Raw genomic sequence first — 13,230 nt, forward strand, 5'->3', positions numbered from 1 at the left:
GCGCCGGCACTAGTGGTACCGTCAGCTATTCATTGAGTAAGGTTTGGACCACGGCAGCGACTATCACCATGCTGAAAATAAGTCAGGCGGGGACCTGACATTAACCCCAAAACGGATACAAACCATCAATTCTAATCACCATAGTCTGGACTCTGGAAGGGAGCGGTAGGTGCAGAGTTTATGAGAGGGCCAAGACAACATTGTTTTGCAAATTCAACTCGGCATTGTGGCTCTACTTCCTTAACTGGTCTCTTCTATTCCGCAACATTTGAGCTTACGGATGGTCACCCGTTCATTTTATAAAGAAGATTCGCATTCCCTGGAAGGGGCGTCCAAACGGTGTTGGAACGGGTACACTACAGGTGCCTGCAAATGCCCTTGACAACTCCTGTGAAAGTCCTTAATTTCATATACCGTACTCTCCGGGAGCGCGGTAGCAAATGTTGTCACTTTACCATTGTTATTGGCCAGTGTAACATGAAATTGTGGTAAGCGTAACGCAACCTCAAGACTGGAGAATTGTACGTCCATGCTTTCCTGCTGGCAGACTAACTTGAAGGGAAACGGCCGTTTCATCTGCGAGGTTGCGAGCTAGACTGTATAGTAGTTCATGACCGTCAGTGCTCGTACTAAACCGTCGCAGCTTGCCATGAATGTACATCGTCCAGCTGATTCTAGCTGAATCCAACCTGTCACGAGATGCGTGCTTTCTCAGGGATGTACAAATTGTGGTCTCGTGCTGTCTGGTACATGGAAGGAAAGTGGTCTTTCTTCCATACCCAGGCATTTCAGTAACCAAGCCAATCAGCAGGTCCAAATACCGCAGCTCACGAGACACATTTTAACTTTCTCCTTCATGTGGCGATGTATCTTCTCTCCGACTCTAGCGGCGATGTCATGGACATGATCGCACACGACTGAAATGCGAACGGGGATCATGCTTTACGGTATCAATTGTGACGAGGTGCACGTCACTGGGTACTGAGGCCGGTCGAGCCGTGATTCCAAACTACGTGTTCTTTACTACTCAGTACTCATCAGTGCAATTCAATCGCCACATTTAGCCTCGTTTAACCAAATTTTGGTAGCTTTAACATTTGGATGATCTTGTGCGTAGTAAGTATCATCTTCTGCTTTCAAGTTATTCTGCTGGAATTGCAAATCCATGCTATCCCTGCAGCATTGGGCGCAAAGTCAGACCCTAGCGAAACGTGGCTACATTCGTCTGCGCAGTGTATGATTCAAGTAAGCAATACATTATCTATAACTAGAACAACGCTTCGTAAATGGCCGTACTTTGGAAACTCTAAAACCACCTTGAGGATATGATAATGGCCTCGTTGGTCCTTCGAGTCAAGCGATGATCCTAGTGATATACCGCGGGAGCACTGATTAGACCTGTTCCTTCTCTGGAAACTCCCGGTTGGGCAGTGTGTTAGCAAGGATTGGGTGCCGATGGTTAATCTTAAGCTTCAAGACCGACCTTACTTGGCTTTCTAGCCCAAATAGACTTAAATGCAGTTCATGATTTGCAATTTGCGGTACTTGATTAAGTTGATTTTGCGCCTTTGCCCTAGTCTCAGGCACGTGCTACCCCAGATCATCCGTTGGCCCCGTTAATCCCCACTGACTTACCTGTTTCCAGCTGTCACCAAGTTTAAATCCCCCAGATGCATCACTCTTCGCTCGGGTCAAAAATTTGGCAATGGCTAGGCCTTGTCTGGTTCCGTCCGGATCCCATTGTAACTCGGTTCGTATCGTGATGATCGCCTTTCTCCTGAGAGGGATGTAGGCGTTAGAAGATTCGCATGTTTCACCATGCTTCTTCCGCGGTCCCATGAACGGCAGGCCTGCCAGCTGATGCTGACAACCATGTCCATCTTGTCGACTGAATACGTTAGGCTTTCCTTATACCACTCCATTACGGATCGCCCATTGCGCCATTGCCTGGCGTCACGTTAAGTTCTGCTTGACTCTGTCTATGTGAATAGTGAAATTTCTGTCTTCCTTTAACCTGTTATCCCGTCGAGATGACACTAACCTCATTTAATTAACTGCTCTCATTCAGGATAAGCGTATCTCGTCATGTCACCACAAATACTGTCACATTGGCGACATATGCCAAACTCTCGGTTAGTGTCAAACTTCGGCGTTCCAACTGGACGAATACAGTTGAGACAAGACAGTAGGAAACGGTGTGAGAATGACGATCGGAGTATGGAACTCAGCAGTATGTTTCTGTTTCGCGGGAAGAATCGGAAGGTAAAATGTATCCCAGGTGTCTGTATTATTCTGGCCACCGATATATCCTGTCAACGTACTTCTTTGAGTCTATTATTCTATATATACTGTTATGCATGATTTTGCTTAGAATCGCACATAAAATGATTCGCCGAAAATGATTTAAGTGCTAGCCCTAGACACGCCCATTACAGGCAGGCTATGCAAAAAATGATGGTTCAACTGAGGGTCGAACTCAGGACCTTCTGTGTGTAAGACAGAAATCATAACCACTAGACCATTGAACCGACAAACATTGTGTGTTGCTCCGTATCATGTTCTTCGTGGTTTAGATGTAATGATATCTAGGCTCATTGATCGCTTCCTTCAGTCTTGATAGGAACGACGGTGTGCATATACAGCAGGAGCATCGTCATCCGTTAAACTCGTCGGAACGGAGGCACAGACCCCCTTGAGCAAACTGGGTTCCACACAAGATCCACTGCACTGGAATCCCGGTGACGGGTTCGCCGCCGTGGCATTTGTCCCGACTCCCAGGCAATTAATTGTTGTTCGGGCAGCGATTTTCACACTAACTCTCTTGCTCATTCGGCTACTCTCTCAAGAGCACCAGACCAGGGCTTCACTCACTGTTAAGAGTTTTTTCAGCTTGTCCTGTTGATTATCTTGTGCCAGCATCACTGGTGCATAAAGTCTGCGGATCATCAGCTCGTGAGTACTTCGGTCCGACCATCTCATATTCGGATGTTCTCACAAGAGTAAGAATGCTGTCAACTTTGGTGGTGCTCTGCTGGCTCTACTCTGGTGGAGGCCAGTGGGCAAGTGTTTTAGCTCAGCATGCTCAGCATGCCGAACGGCAAGTGGGCTATACCTCGTCACCTGGCACACCTCTGGATCCTGGTCCCATAGGCGGCGTTTTTATAAATTCCTCGCCTGCTTCACCACCTACAATCTCGTCTACCTTGTCCTCGTCTACCTCTTCGCATGTCATGACGTCAACGGCCAGCGCACCAACCCCTTCACCAACACCCAGCCAGTTCTCGATCAATGCCGTCAAGAATATGACGACATGCGCCCCAGGGGTCATCACCTGGACCTATAACGGTTCATCACCCAGCATTTTGCTCTCCATCTTGAATGTCAATGTTCTTGATCCCTATCCACAGCATGATCTCGCCCGCCGCCAAAATACTGCTGGACAGGTCTCCGTGACTTTAACGAACACTAGTACCAAGTTAAACTCCTGGACATGGCCTCAAGTGGATCAGCCACAGGGCTGGTATATGATAGAGGGCTCCATAGCTTCGCTCAACGCCTCTTCTGCTGCTTTTTTCATTAGTAACGGATCCGACACAGCTTGCTTGCTCCCGTCTTCATCTTCATCGCCAGGACCCACTAGCACTGCAACCACGGTAGAAGCCTCATCAATGACACTCAGCGTTGGTGAGATCGTGGGGATCGTGATTGGTAGTTTAGCAGGGCTGGTTTTCCTTGTCTTGGCTATCGCATATTACTTTTGCCGCCAAAGTCGCTCTCCAACTCGTGGCAGCAAGCCAAAGCAGAGCGTGGGAAGGAGGTGGAGTTCGTTAAAATCTAATGACTCAGCTGCCAGGTCACTGGCGAGAGGCAATGCTGGCTCTGCTCACTCTTGCGGTCATTCGGACGTAATGGGAGAAATACTCATGGTCGCAGATAGTGGCAAAACCTCAGAGACCACAACAACGCAGGATTCAGGCGAATATCCCGGAAATCATGGGGAGGAGAAGGAAGTGCACCCTTACTCGCCCGGGGGAACGATCCCTGTAGACACTATGGACAATCCCTTGTCGCGTTATAATCACCGCATGTCTGTTCGTTCCCTTCAAGATCCATGTCCACCACCTTGTGACGGCACTGCTCGCACCCGTGTCACCCCTGCGCGTTATTCGGAACAAAGTCTCGAGCTGCAAGCAGCTCGAATACGTTCATCCATGGAAAACTCCATGTACCTGCGTACCGAGCGCTTTTCATTCCCAGCCCTAGCTACCCCCACTCCCCATACACCCACATCTCCTAGCCGAGGGCGGGACGAGTACCCACCTTCCCCTGCAGCTGCAACCTCGGCCAGGCGCTCGCCCTCAACAAGTGCTATATCCGCTCGTCGCACTTCTCGCAAACCTGTACCGCACTATGATGCCTCAGAGTTTCGTGACGACTTGCGTAGCGCGGTAGACAACCAGTCAATGGTGACCGCCGGTGAATCGTCACATTCGCACGGCACGGAGTCACTATCCCCGCTGCATGCCATGTCAGGGCAGCCTCCCAACCGCATTCACTATCTGATCCCTGACATGCCCCCGCCAGGGAACGAGTAGGCTGTGCCTCTCCCCAATGGCTCTCATAGGCATGCGTTAGTCCTTCACGTTCCGTGTATGTAGAATTTTCATATGCACCGCGGATGCGTCCGCTATCTGTCACATGTTGCGCATGGTACTTCGTGGACTCATATAACTGGAGAATGCTGTAGCTGTGTTTTTACCACTTCGAGAACTAGGACATTGCGTCGTTATCTTTAATTTCAATTGCCCGATCCACAGGTTGTAGGGACGTACGGTGCTAATCTTACCTATGAACGTTTGACTGTATCGGGGAGGAAGGGGTGAGGGCATTTCGCTATCCTCGACGCGTGCAGAGCAGGTTGTTGCTATCAGCAGGGTTTCATATGAACTTGGCTGGGACTTGCCGATAAGATTTGCGGAATCAGGCAACAGAACTTGTAGGATCACCGGAATGGCTTGCATCGAGGCATCGGACTCACTTGGCAAGAAGATCGGTACCCTGAAATTTCCTTCATTCTATAATCTAATCACAAGACATGAACATATGATGTTGTCCGTGGCGCGAACATGCAGTTACGGAGATGGGCGACGTGATGTAGATCGATTGATATACGGTCTGATCCTTCAAATGTGGGTATCACAAACGGCTAAGGTTGATGCGTCTGTGGTCAAGTTGGGCGCGAAGCAGCGATAACATTCCATGGGTTTCGTTGATCATCATGACCATCCATTCGAGCTTCGCCGGCGCAAGGGTAGTGGTATTCGTGGACGCACTTCCAAATCTTGTCCTCGTTTGGGATTAGAGAGTCCGACTTTTCGTATCTGAGCGAGTCTGTGATGATAACGAAGGTCAAACATTACGGTCCGTAACAGCGATCGGATACGATACCTTCTTAGGCCAGCCCATGCTACGAAAAGTGCAACAGCTGATGAGAGGGTGGACATCGCCATGAAGGCATAGGGCATCTCCTCCATGTGGCTTTTCAACTGGATCAGAGAAGAGCGTAAACACGGGCATCAAAGATCTTGTGACGAGTGACTGACGTTCATGCCGAATAAACCTGCTATCAGAGCTCCCGTGCCAATTCCCATAGTTCCGATAGATACCTGACATATCTCAGCTTTACCTCACTCGAGTGGGACAAAAATGCTCACTTTAAGGTCCAATGCGAGTAGTGCGTTGCGGTTAGAGTCTAAGATGAGTTCGACAATCTCCTGAGTAGATTGAACGTTGGCCTGTTGAGGACAGTAAGGTTTTCCGGCAAAACGATATGCGCCAAAAAAAATAAATCCACCTCGATGTTTTCAGCTTCATTGGCAATTTCTTCTACTTGTTTGGAGAAAAACTCAAGAAGTACTTCAAGTTCCTCGTGTTCATGCATGTCGCGCAGAACGCCATTTTTCTTGTCAGTAAGATACATGGCGTCCAGATCATCATCTTGAACATAGCAAATTCGAACCTTCGAACTATTACAATACTTGCAATACTAACCTTGTTCGAGTACTTCTTCTAGAGCCTCTTGGACCTGGAATGGGAATGAAAAAAGATCCCATGGGAATGACAAAAAAGTCGTACGAGCTTGGCGCGATTTTTGAACGCTACCAGACGTCTTGAGTAGTGTAGCAAGCGTTTGAATTTGTCATGATTGATATCGTCCTCGAGCTCCGCCAAGAGACCACCTACGAGGTTGCGGATGAACACCATCTCAGCTTCTAGCGCGCTGAGAACGGAGAGAAGGATGGACTCGATTGCTCTATGAAATCCCGATGCAGCGCGGAAATGATCAAGTTGCGGGAAAACCTACCTGAATTCGTAAGGTGCGCCGCTACCCCGGGCCTTGAGGTTATGCTGAATGGGGTCAGTCAACACACGTAAAATATTTGATGGAAAAAAATGACCTCGAGGTGGTACAGGAACACAGAGTGAAGACGGGAATCGTTGGACCCATAAGAGTCAAATAAAACCACAGTATCGGCCTTGACTAGCGCCCGTATGTGAAGTATGTTAATCTAGACGTCAATGTTATAACCAGACCACAAATATTTACATACAGCAACGCACTAGAACAGCTCCTTTGCGAATAAGAATTGTAGGAACAAGGTTGGGTATTCGTGAATCAATCTTCCGTAAGTCACGAGGCTTCATTAGAGTTTCAGTAAGGGTCCAGCCCTAATACTGGAATGCAGACATAATCTTTCTTACGTTTAAGCGATGCTCGTTGCACAAGTCAGACCGTTTAAATTGGCCAGATATGCTCTTGATATTGCCTAAAGTGACAGGTGTGGTCATGCAACGATAGGATGGGCTGAGAAAATGACAAGGTACCCGCATGATCCAGAATAGTGCCTGTGCCTCCGTAAGCTGCAAGAAAGAGAAACGAAAAAGAGACAATTGAATGGAGAGAACGTACAGCGTAGCATGAGGTCTGTAAGTTGCCTGCCTTTCATGACTTTCTCGAGGATAGCAGCTTTAGCTATTTCCTCCTGAGTGTCAGACATTCCAGACGACTCATGATCTTTCGGCCGAAAGAAATTCTTCCATGAGGCTAGATGAAATTTTCTGACGGGTACATGTAAGGCATTGTGAGGAATTGACCGTTGCTGAGATGGAGAAGAAGTCGAGAGCGCGTGACTTTGATATCGTCTGCATTGAGGAATGAGTTGTGGAGCAGAAGATGTTCGGCTCAATCGCATCACATTGCTGGTATGCACGCGCCTGAGAGCTGTATGCATTCACAGACGCAATCGGAGGAGACAAGTGCAAATGTGTCAAAGGCGTCCAAATGGATTCGGACAAAACCGTTATAATTAATTCGTACGATAACCAAATAGATATTTACTTTTAATAATTTGAAATTCTACAACCTTATTCTGTCACACTTGGTGTGACAATAAGCTGTGCTCAGTAGTTAGGTCCGGGGCGCCTGGTCCCCCCAACTGACCCCAATATTTGACCCCGCATTCTTCCCCCCAGGTCGGTACATGTTCCGCGGATATTTCACCATGGTAGCGCCAGCAGCGTCGCATTAATCTGGCATGTGCAGACATATTCATTCCGAGTTTATCAGCCCTTTTTAAAAAAATTAGCCGATCCATCACGTCCGCTGGACGTCTCTAGGCTTTTACGTTTTCTGAGTCTACTTCAGGTGATTTTAGACCTAACCAGTGGCCTTCGAGTTTTCATCCAAACTCATTCTCGGCATGTGCTCTCGCCATTCTGAGCAGATCGGACAGACCCACAATCAGTAATACTGACCTTGAGATGAGGCAGCACAAATCAGATGAAGATCAGGCCGCCATCTGTCGAAGTTCTTTTTCAGGACCTCTCTTCGGTCACGGATCTATTACATTCCCAATCGGTTTACCTTGCCTCGCCTCTGTTTTCCGCTCTTTATTTTATACCATGATCTCCTTCTGATACCTCATTCCACCCACCCCTCCACATCCTACACCATTATGTCTGATTCTCGCAGACTGTTGGAAGCTGCAAACGCGCTTTCTCAACTTCTACGTCAACACTCCATTGCCCATGCCTTCTATGGAAGCCTTCTCACTGCCGTGCTCTCTGATAACCCACGTTGCGACGTGCGTGAACTGTCTTTAGTGCCCATACGCCCTCATATTGACATACTTCCAGGAAATATTCTGTATTGTTGAAGGCGGTTCCACACACCCCTTCCGTCGAGTCAGACAAGCTATTGTGGGGAGTGAGCACTTCACGACCACACACTCACCATGGAGCAATCGGTAGAGGACTCTCCTACTAGTATGGTCTTTCTTGTAACCGACTCTGTCTAGCTTGCATGCTACGTATCGTCAGGTCATCCCAGCCATCGAGGTGAGCATCTCCTTGAACGTGTTTTTGACGATGCCGTTAATGACAGTGACATTGAAGATTGAGATCCTGCCTGCCGGCGAGTACGGACCCCGACGACTGGATAGTTCCACTATCATGCAATTACAAGGCATCCCCTTTTTGACCTTGTCCGAGTTTGTTCGGGCAAAGCTAAAGACTTGGACAATGTAAGTAACTACTATCCAATAGTCTGGTAGATCAACTTATTCTCCATAGACGCGGTTCAGACCGTGATGCTCAAGACATCATTTACGCATTATGCCGCTACTGGAATCGATTGGATATCAATCGCGTTCCTGAGCAAGATATGAACCACTTCGTAACTGTCCATCGCACTGCGGCCTTATCTTGGGCTGCACTGAAAAGAAAATATGGTTTGTAAAAGCGCTGAAAGGTATGAGTCAGGGTGGGTGCCTGTCTGATTAATACCAAAAGGGTAGGGGCTTTCCACTCAGAAGCGTAGCATGTTGTAATGTATCTTTGGAATTGCAGTTGTGCAATTCCACGCGGTTATGCCGCTGAGTCCGTTCTGTTCTGGGCAACCATATCACGGCTACACAATTTCTCAGAGCCTCCGACTCTCGTAAGACTGCTTCGTACATGATATCATACCACGAGTCGTACATACGACATACACCTATGATTGTGGCACGGTGGCTCTCGGCAAGTAAGGGGAAGTTTCCGCTGGTGACAGCAGCGTGTAATGGCTAAACTAGTCATGAAATGGCGTTAATTCAGGGTAGGGAACACCTATGAATTCCTCGGGGAGCGGTGTAGATATTCAGGAGATAGAACTGTATAGGCTCTGCGCTTCCAAGGTTTGTCCAGTGGTTCTGCGCACGCTCCAACATTTGAATTTCTATCTGTCGGTGGTTGCTGAGGTTGGGGATCACAGCGAAGCAATTTATTACCCCGCCAGCCAAGGCTGTTGGCTTCTCACGTTGTCATAGACAATCTCCGGGATAGTGCGTATTGAGCTGGGCCGATAGACCAACATACCATCTGCCACGAAATCAATAGTGATGTAGCATATCGCGGAGATATGAGGGCCTTCGACACCATGGATCACCATGGAGGAGGTAACTGTAGGTAATCGGGTTTCACCGTTCAAGTCTATCCAAGCCGAAGAACGTCCAGTCTGGAACTTTGTGAGGATCGTCTGTCTCTCACGCAATCAGCCGATACCAATCGGCTGGCTTGTGTGGTGGAATCAATGTAATCAGTGCCAGTTTTTGTGAGCGGAAGAGAGATGAACCTGGATGAATCCGACCAGACCCGATCTTCATGTTCGATTATATGGTTCTATCAGAAAAGTTAAAGGGGATAATGATTGAAAGCTGGAGCATTGTTGACGTCTGTCAAGAAGGGGTGCGAAGCAAGGACTCCAGTCTAAAACTATTCATGGCTTTTGAGCGGTAATGACATATAGGAAACACTGCAGGGCCTACTTGCCTCCCATCATTATTCCTGATTGATATTGCCGGGACAAACATCCATGGAATATAGATTTTCTTACTATTAATAAGTTTGTCGATCGCGAAAGGAATGAATGGAAGAAAAACGTGAGAAACTCAGAGCGTGACTATATCACCGTGACGTGACTGCATCGCGCAAGACGCGTAATACGTTCGCTGGTAGTCGCTCTCCTTCACAATGCCTACCGCCGGTCAGAAAGCTAAGACCCCTGGAGGCATCCAATCGTATTACCAAGCCAAGATTGAGGCTGCTGAACTTTTGATTAATCAAAAAACACAGAACCTGCGTCGATTGGAGGCTCAACGGAATGCACTGAATGCTCGAGGTGCGTGGATTGCACTGATTCCAATGGAGGCGTCGTTTATAGGACGGAATAACAGTGCGCCTGCTACGTGAGGAGCTTCAGCTCTTACACGAACCTGGAAGTTACGTTGGAGAGATTGTGAAGGTTATGGGAAAGAAGAAAGTCCTCGTCAAGGTGCAACCTGAAGGCAAATACAGTATGTGCTGGGTCTTGAACGACGCTTTATTCTGTATTCGCTCACACACTGTGCAGTTGTTGACTTCGACCCGTCAATCGAGCTGTCTCAGCTTTCCGCTTCATTGCGTGTGGCTCTCCGTTCTGACTCTTATACCATCCACAAGATACTGCCGAACAAAGTCGACCCACTTGTCTCCCTCATGATGGTGGAGAAAGTCCCTGATAGCACGTACGAAATGGTGGGAGGTCTGGATAAGCAAATCAAGGAAATCAAAGAAGTTATCGAGTTGCCCGTCAAACACCCAGAGCTCTTCGAGTCTCTTGGTATTGCACAGCCCAAGGGTGTTCTTCTCTATGGCCCTCCTGGGACGGGAAAGACCCTTCTCGCTCGTGCTGTTGCACACCACACCGACTGCAAATTCATCCGTGTTTCGGGCTCTGAGCTTGTTCAGAAATACATAGGTGAAGGAAGCAGAATGGTCCGGGAGCTATTCGTCATGGCCAGGGAACATGCACCTAGTATCATATTTATGGACGAGATCGATTCTATCGGCAGTTCGCGAGGAGACAGTGGTTCGGGAGGTGGCGATTCGGAAGTACAACGCACGATGCTGGAACTTCTCAATCAGCTGGATGGTTTCGAGGCCACAAAGAACATCAAGGTTATCATGGCTACGAACCGTATAGGTCTGTGGACCCTTATAATATATTAAGGGCTTTCTGAGGGCGTTGCCGTAGATATATTGGATTCTGCACTTCTTCGTCCGGGACGTATTGACCGAAAGATCGAATTCCCTCCCCCTGGCCCAGAAGCTCGCGTCAGCATTCTCAAAATCCACTCTCGCAAGGTGAGTTGTCTGCATCCTGCATCTCGCGGGCGTGCTTAGAACATGGTTGTTCTTAGATGTCTCTGCAACGCGGTATCGACCTCAAAGCACTTGCCGAGAAAATGGGTCAGTGCTCAGGTGCCGAAGTGCGCGGAATATGTACTGAAGCAGGTATGTCCGTTGATGATTTTTGTATTCGCGTTTATTGATAAGGGGAACAGGTATGTATGCGCTGCGGGAGCGGCGGCAGCATGTTACGCAGGAAGACTTTGAGTTCGCTATTGCGAAGGTGCTCAAAAAGAACCAGGAGGGTAATACGTCGGTCAACAAGTTGTTCTCATGAATGTATTGCGCTTGGTATTTGCATGATTCTTTTTTCCACCTGTGCTACTTGTCGGACTTTTGAGACTCGGGAACGGCACGCCGTTGGAGTCGATTAGCGATCGACGATGCGTGCCATCAGCCGGTCATCCAGCCATCGTGTCGTCTCGGTATAGCTATATTTGCTAATGGATCGTTAGTTCTTGCCACGACAAGATCAATTCATGGCCTCATCGGTCAGCGGCTCGATCATGAATTGTATGTTATGAAGACGAAGCGCTGATAATTGGAGCACATTCAACCGGTCATAGGGACGAGACGCCGAGTTCACCACGTGCATGTGACAGTGTGTGTGACCGGTTTTGAATAGGGGCATATACCTCAACCTCCATACACCCAAGTCTTACCTTGCACCCAATCTCGAGTGTCGGTCCACCCAGATTTGTTGATAGTGTTGCTGGCCAGTATATGTGTAAGTCTGCTCTCTTCCACAGGTGTGAGCGAAATAATTATGCTTAGCAGCGAAAATAAGACCACATTCTAACAAGCAGTACAACAATGCCGGGATGTTTGTCACAGCTCTCTACATTGCTCTCCCATCAATCGTTCGAGAATGTTAGCCCTAGCACTTGTGCTCCCCACCGCCAAACGGAGCTTGCCGTGACCCATTCCAAGCTGAACGAGTTCAATCCCACCTCCTTCCCAGTAGAAGTTGTTACGCACATCTTCTGTATCCTGAAACCCCCACCAGACTTACATGATCCACGTGACACTATTCACAGCCAAGTATGCTACCAGTGGCGTGTCATTGCACTCGGTTGCCCTGCCTTGTGGACCTATATTGCCCCCTTGCTGCTCGGCTATGAATAGACAAGGGAAATGTTGACCAGATCCAAGGGGGCTCCCTTGACACTCGACATACGTGGTTACACCAAGTTTTCACGTTATGCTATCCATCTGGCAATGACGCCACTTCGTGCTATCCGTTTGACAGTGAAGCATCTAGTTCACACCCGTACACTCAGAAAATTACAGGATCTCCTTCGCTGTGCATTTGGTCCCGCTCCTCTTCTGGTTTCCATTACAGTCATCCCTACATCATGCAAGCCCGCCTATCCTATCACATATCATACTTTAGTTGAGTTCAAAACCCCTGCGCTACGGAAACTCATCCTGGATGATAATATCGTGTTCAACGGTGGTGCCAGTTTGACCGTGCTTGAAGATATCACGCACCTAGTAGACATCAGAAGTATCGCGATCTGGCCTACGCTTCGTGCATTCGTTAATATTCACCAGAGAATGTCGTCCCTGCAAATTCTTGCACCGGAGCTTATTCATCTATATTTTTTCCCGATGTCCATCATCAACCTGCCTCGTTTGTCGAGTATCAAGCTAAGGGGGTTCGTACGTGACTGCTCTGACCTGCTTCGACACATAAGAGCCCCTGCATAAAGGCACGCACTCATGTACGACTCGGAGAAGAATGTCAACCTTCCTGAACTCCTCGCGGCTGTCTCTGCACTGCTCGCGCAAAATGCAACAGAGATGAAATGCAGCTGAAAAAACCACATCGATTCTTTATCAGCTTTCAAGAGGCTAAGTGTTTGCATACCACCACTCGACACCACTGCCGTCACTACTCATACGACTGGCTACGACGGAGACATCGATACATTTCATGATGTATCTGACAACCTCTGCTGGAAC

At 48.2% G+C, this 13,230-nt stretch overlaps 6 protein-coding genes and 1 non-coding gene across 7 annotated transcripts; 4 read left to right on the top strand and 3 right to left on the bottom strand.

Annotated features, from left to right (window-relative positions):
- Nucleotides 1–1,047: 1,047 nt before the first annotated feature.
- Nucleotides 1,048–1,944, bottom strand: BJ212DRAFT_1300275 (uncharacterized protein; the record flags this gene model as incomplete). The annotated part of the gene is made up of 4 exons (XM_041332965.1): nt 1,048–1,174; nt 1,484–1,590; nt 1,636–1,863; nt 1,915–1,944. The coding sequence occupies 4 exons, from the start codon at nt 1,942–1,944 to the stop codon at nt 1,048–1,050; spliced, it is 492 nt and encodes a 163-aa protein (XP_041192220.1).
- Nucleotides 1,945–2,455: 511 nt separating this feature from the next.
- Nucleotides 2,456–2,528, bottom strand: BJ212DRAFT_t75. Its single transcript has one exon. It is a non-coding gene; the product is annotated as a tRNA-Val (tRNA).
- A 477-nt stretch (nt 2,529–3,005) lies between these two features.
- BJ212DRAFT_1481611 (uncharacterized protein) lies at nt 3,006–4,595 on the top strand (the record flags this gene model as incomplete). Its single annotated transcript, XM_041340286.1, has 1 exon — nt 3,006–4,595. The coding sequence occupies one exon, from the start codon at nt 3,006–3,008 to the stop codon at nt 4,593–4,595; it is 1,590 nt and encodes a 529-aa protein (XP_041192221.1).
- Nucleotides 4,596–5,276: 681 nt separating this feature from the next.
- Nucleotides 5,277–7,058, bottom strand: BJ212DRAFT_1481612 (Mg2+ transporter protein cora-like protein; the record flags this gene model as incomplete). Its single annotated transcript, XM_041340287.1, has 13 exons — nt 5,277–5,391; nt 5,449–5,546; nt 5,604–5,666; nt 5,715–5,795; nt 5,855–5,997; nt 6,052–6,085; nt 6,136–6,313; nt 6,365–6,408; nt 6,459–6,569; nt 6,622–6,699; nt 6,763–6,827; nt 6,886–6,921; nt 6,971–7,058. The coding sequence occupies 13 exons, from the start codon at nt 7,056–7,058 to the stop codon at nt 5,277–5,279; spliced, it is 1,134 nt and encodes a 377-aa protein (XP_041192222.1).
- A 777-nt stretch (nt 7,059–7,835) lies between these two features.
- Nucleotides 7,836–8,817, top strand: BJ212DRAFT_254399 (uncharacterized protein). The gene is made up of 5 exons (XM_041342754.1): nt 7,836–8,144; nt 8,197–8,306; nt 8,358–8,397; nt 8,455–8,582; nt 8,632–8,817. Exons 1-5 carry the CDS (start codon nt 8,016–8,018, stop codon nt 8,795–8,797), a joined length of 573 nt encoding a protein of 190 aa, XP_041192223.1. The 5' UTR covers nt 7,836–8,015; the 3' UTR covers nt 8,798–8,817.
- Nucleotides 8,818–10,068: 1,251 nt separating this feature from the next.
- On the top strand, nt 10,069–11,542 carry BJ212DRAFT_1273633 (26S proteasome regulatory complex, ATPase RPT6; the record flags this gene model as incomplete). Its single annotated transcript, XM_041331105.1, has 6 exons — nt 10,069–10,216; nt 10,272–10,391; nt 10,448–11,059; nt 11,111–11,220; nt 11,277–11,370; nt 11,421–11,542. The coding sequence occupies 6 exons, from the start codon at nt 10,069–10,071 to the stop codon at nt 11,540–11,542; spliced, it is 1,206 nt and encodes a 401-aa protein (XP_041192224.1).
- Nucleotides 11,543–12,078: 536 nt separating this feature from the next.
- On the top strand, nt 12,079–13,083 carry BJ212DRAFT_1481615 (uncharacterized protein; the record flags this gene model as incomplete). The annotated part of the gene is made up of 3 exons (XM_041340288.1): nt 12,079–12,306; nt 12,418–12,923; nt 12,978–13,083. The coding sequence occupies 3 exons, from the start codon at nt 12,079–12,081 to the stop codon at nt 13,081–13,083; spliced, it is 840 nt and encodes a 279-aa protein (XP_041192225.1).
- Between the last annotated feature and the right edge of the window lie 147 nt (nt 13,084–13,230).

Source organism: Suillus subaureus (genome assembly GCF_016647635.1).
Source record: "Suillus subaureus strain MN1 chromosome Unknown BJ212scaffold_19, whole genome shotgun sequence".
NCBI lineage: Eukaryota > Fungi > Basidiomycota > Agaricomycetes > Boletales > Suillaceae > Suillus > Suillus subaureus.

Coding starts and splice junctions, on each gene's coding strand:
- BJ212DRAFT_254399 (XM_041342754.1), top strand. CDS start 8,016: ATGTCTGATTCTCGCAGACTGTTGGAAGCTGCAAACGCGCTTTCTCAA. Junction 8,307..8,357: donor CACTCACCATGGAGCAATCG/GTAGAGGACTCT, acceptor GACTCTGTCTAG/CTTGCATGCTACGTATCGTC. Junction 8,583..8,631: donor AAGCTAAAGACTTGGACAAT/GTAAGTAACTAC, acceptor TATTCTCCATAG/ACGCGGTTCAGACCGTGATG.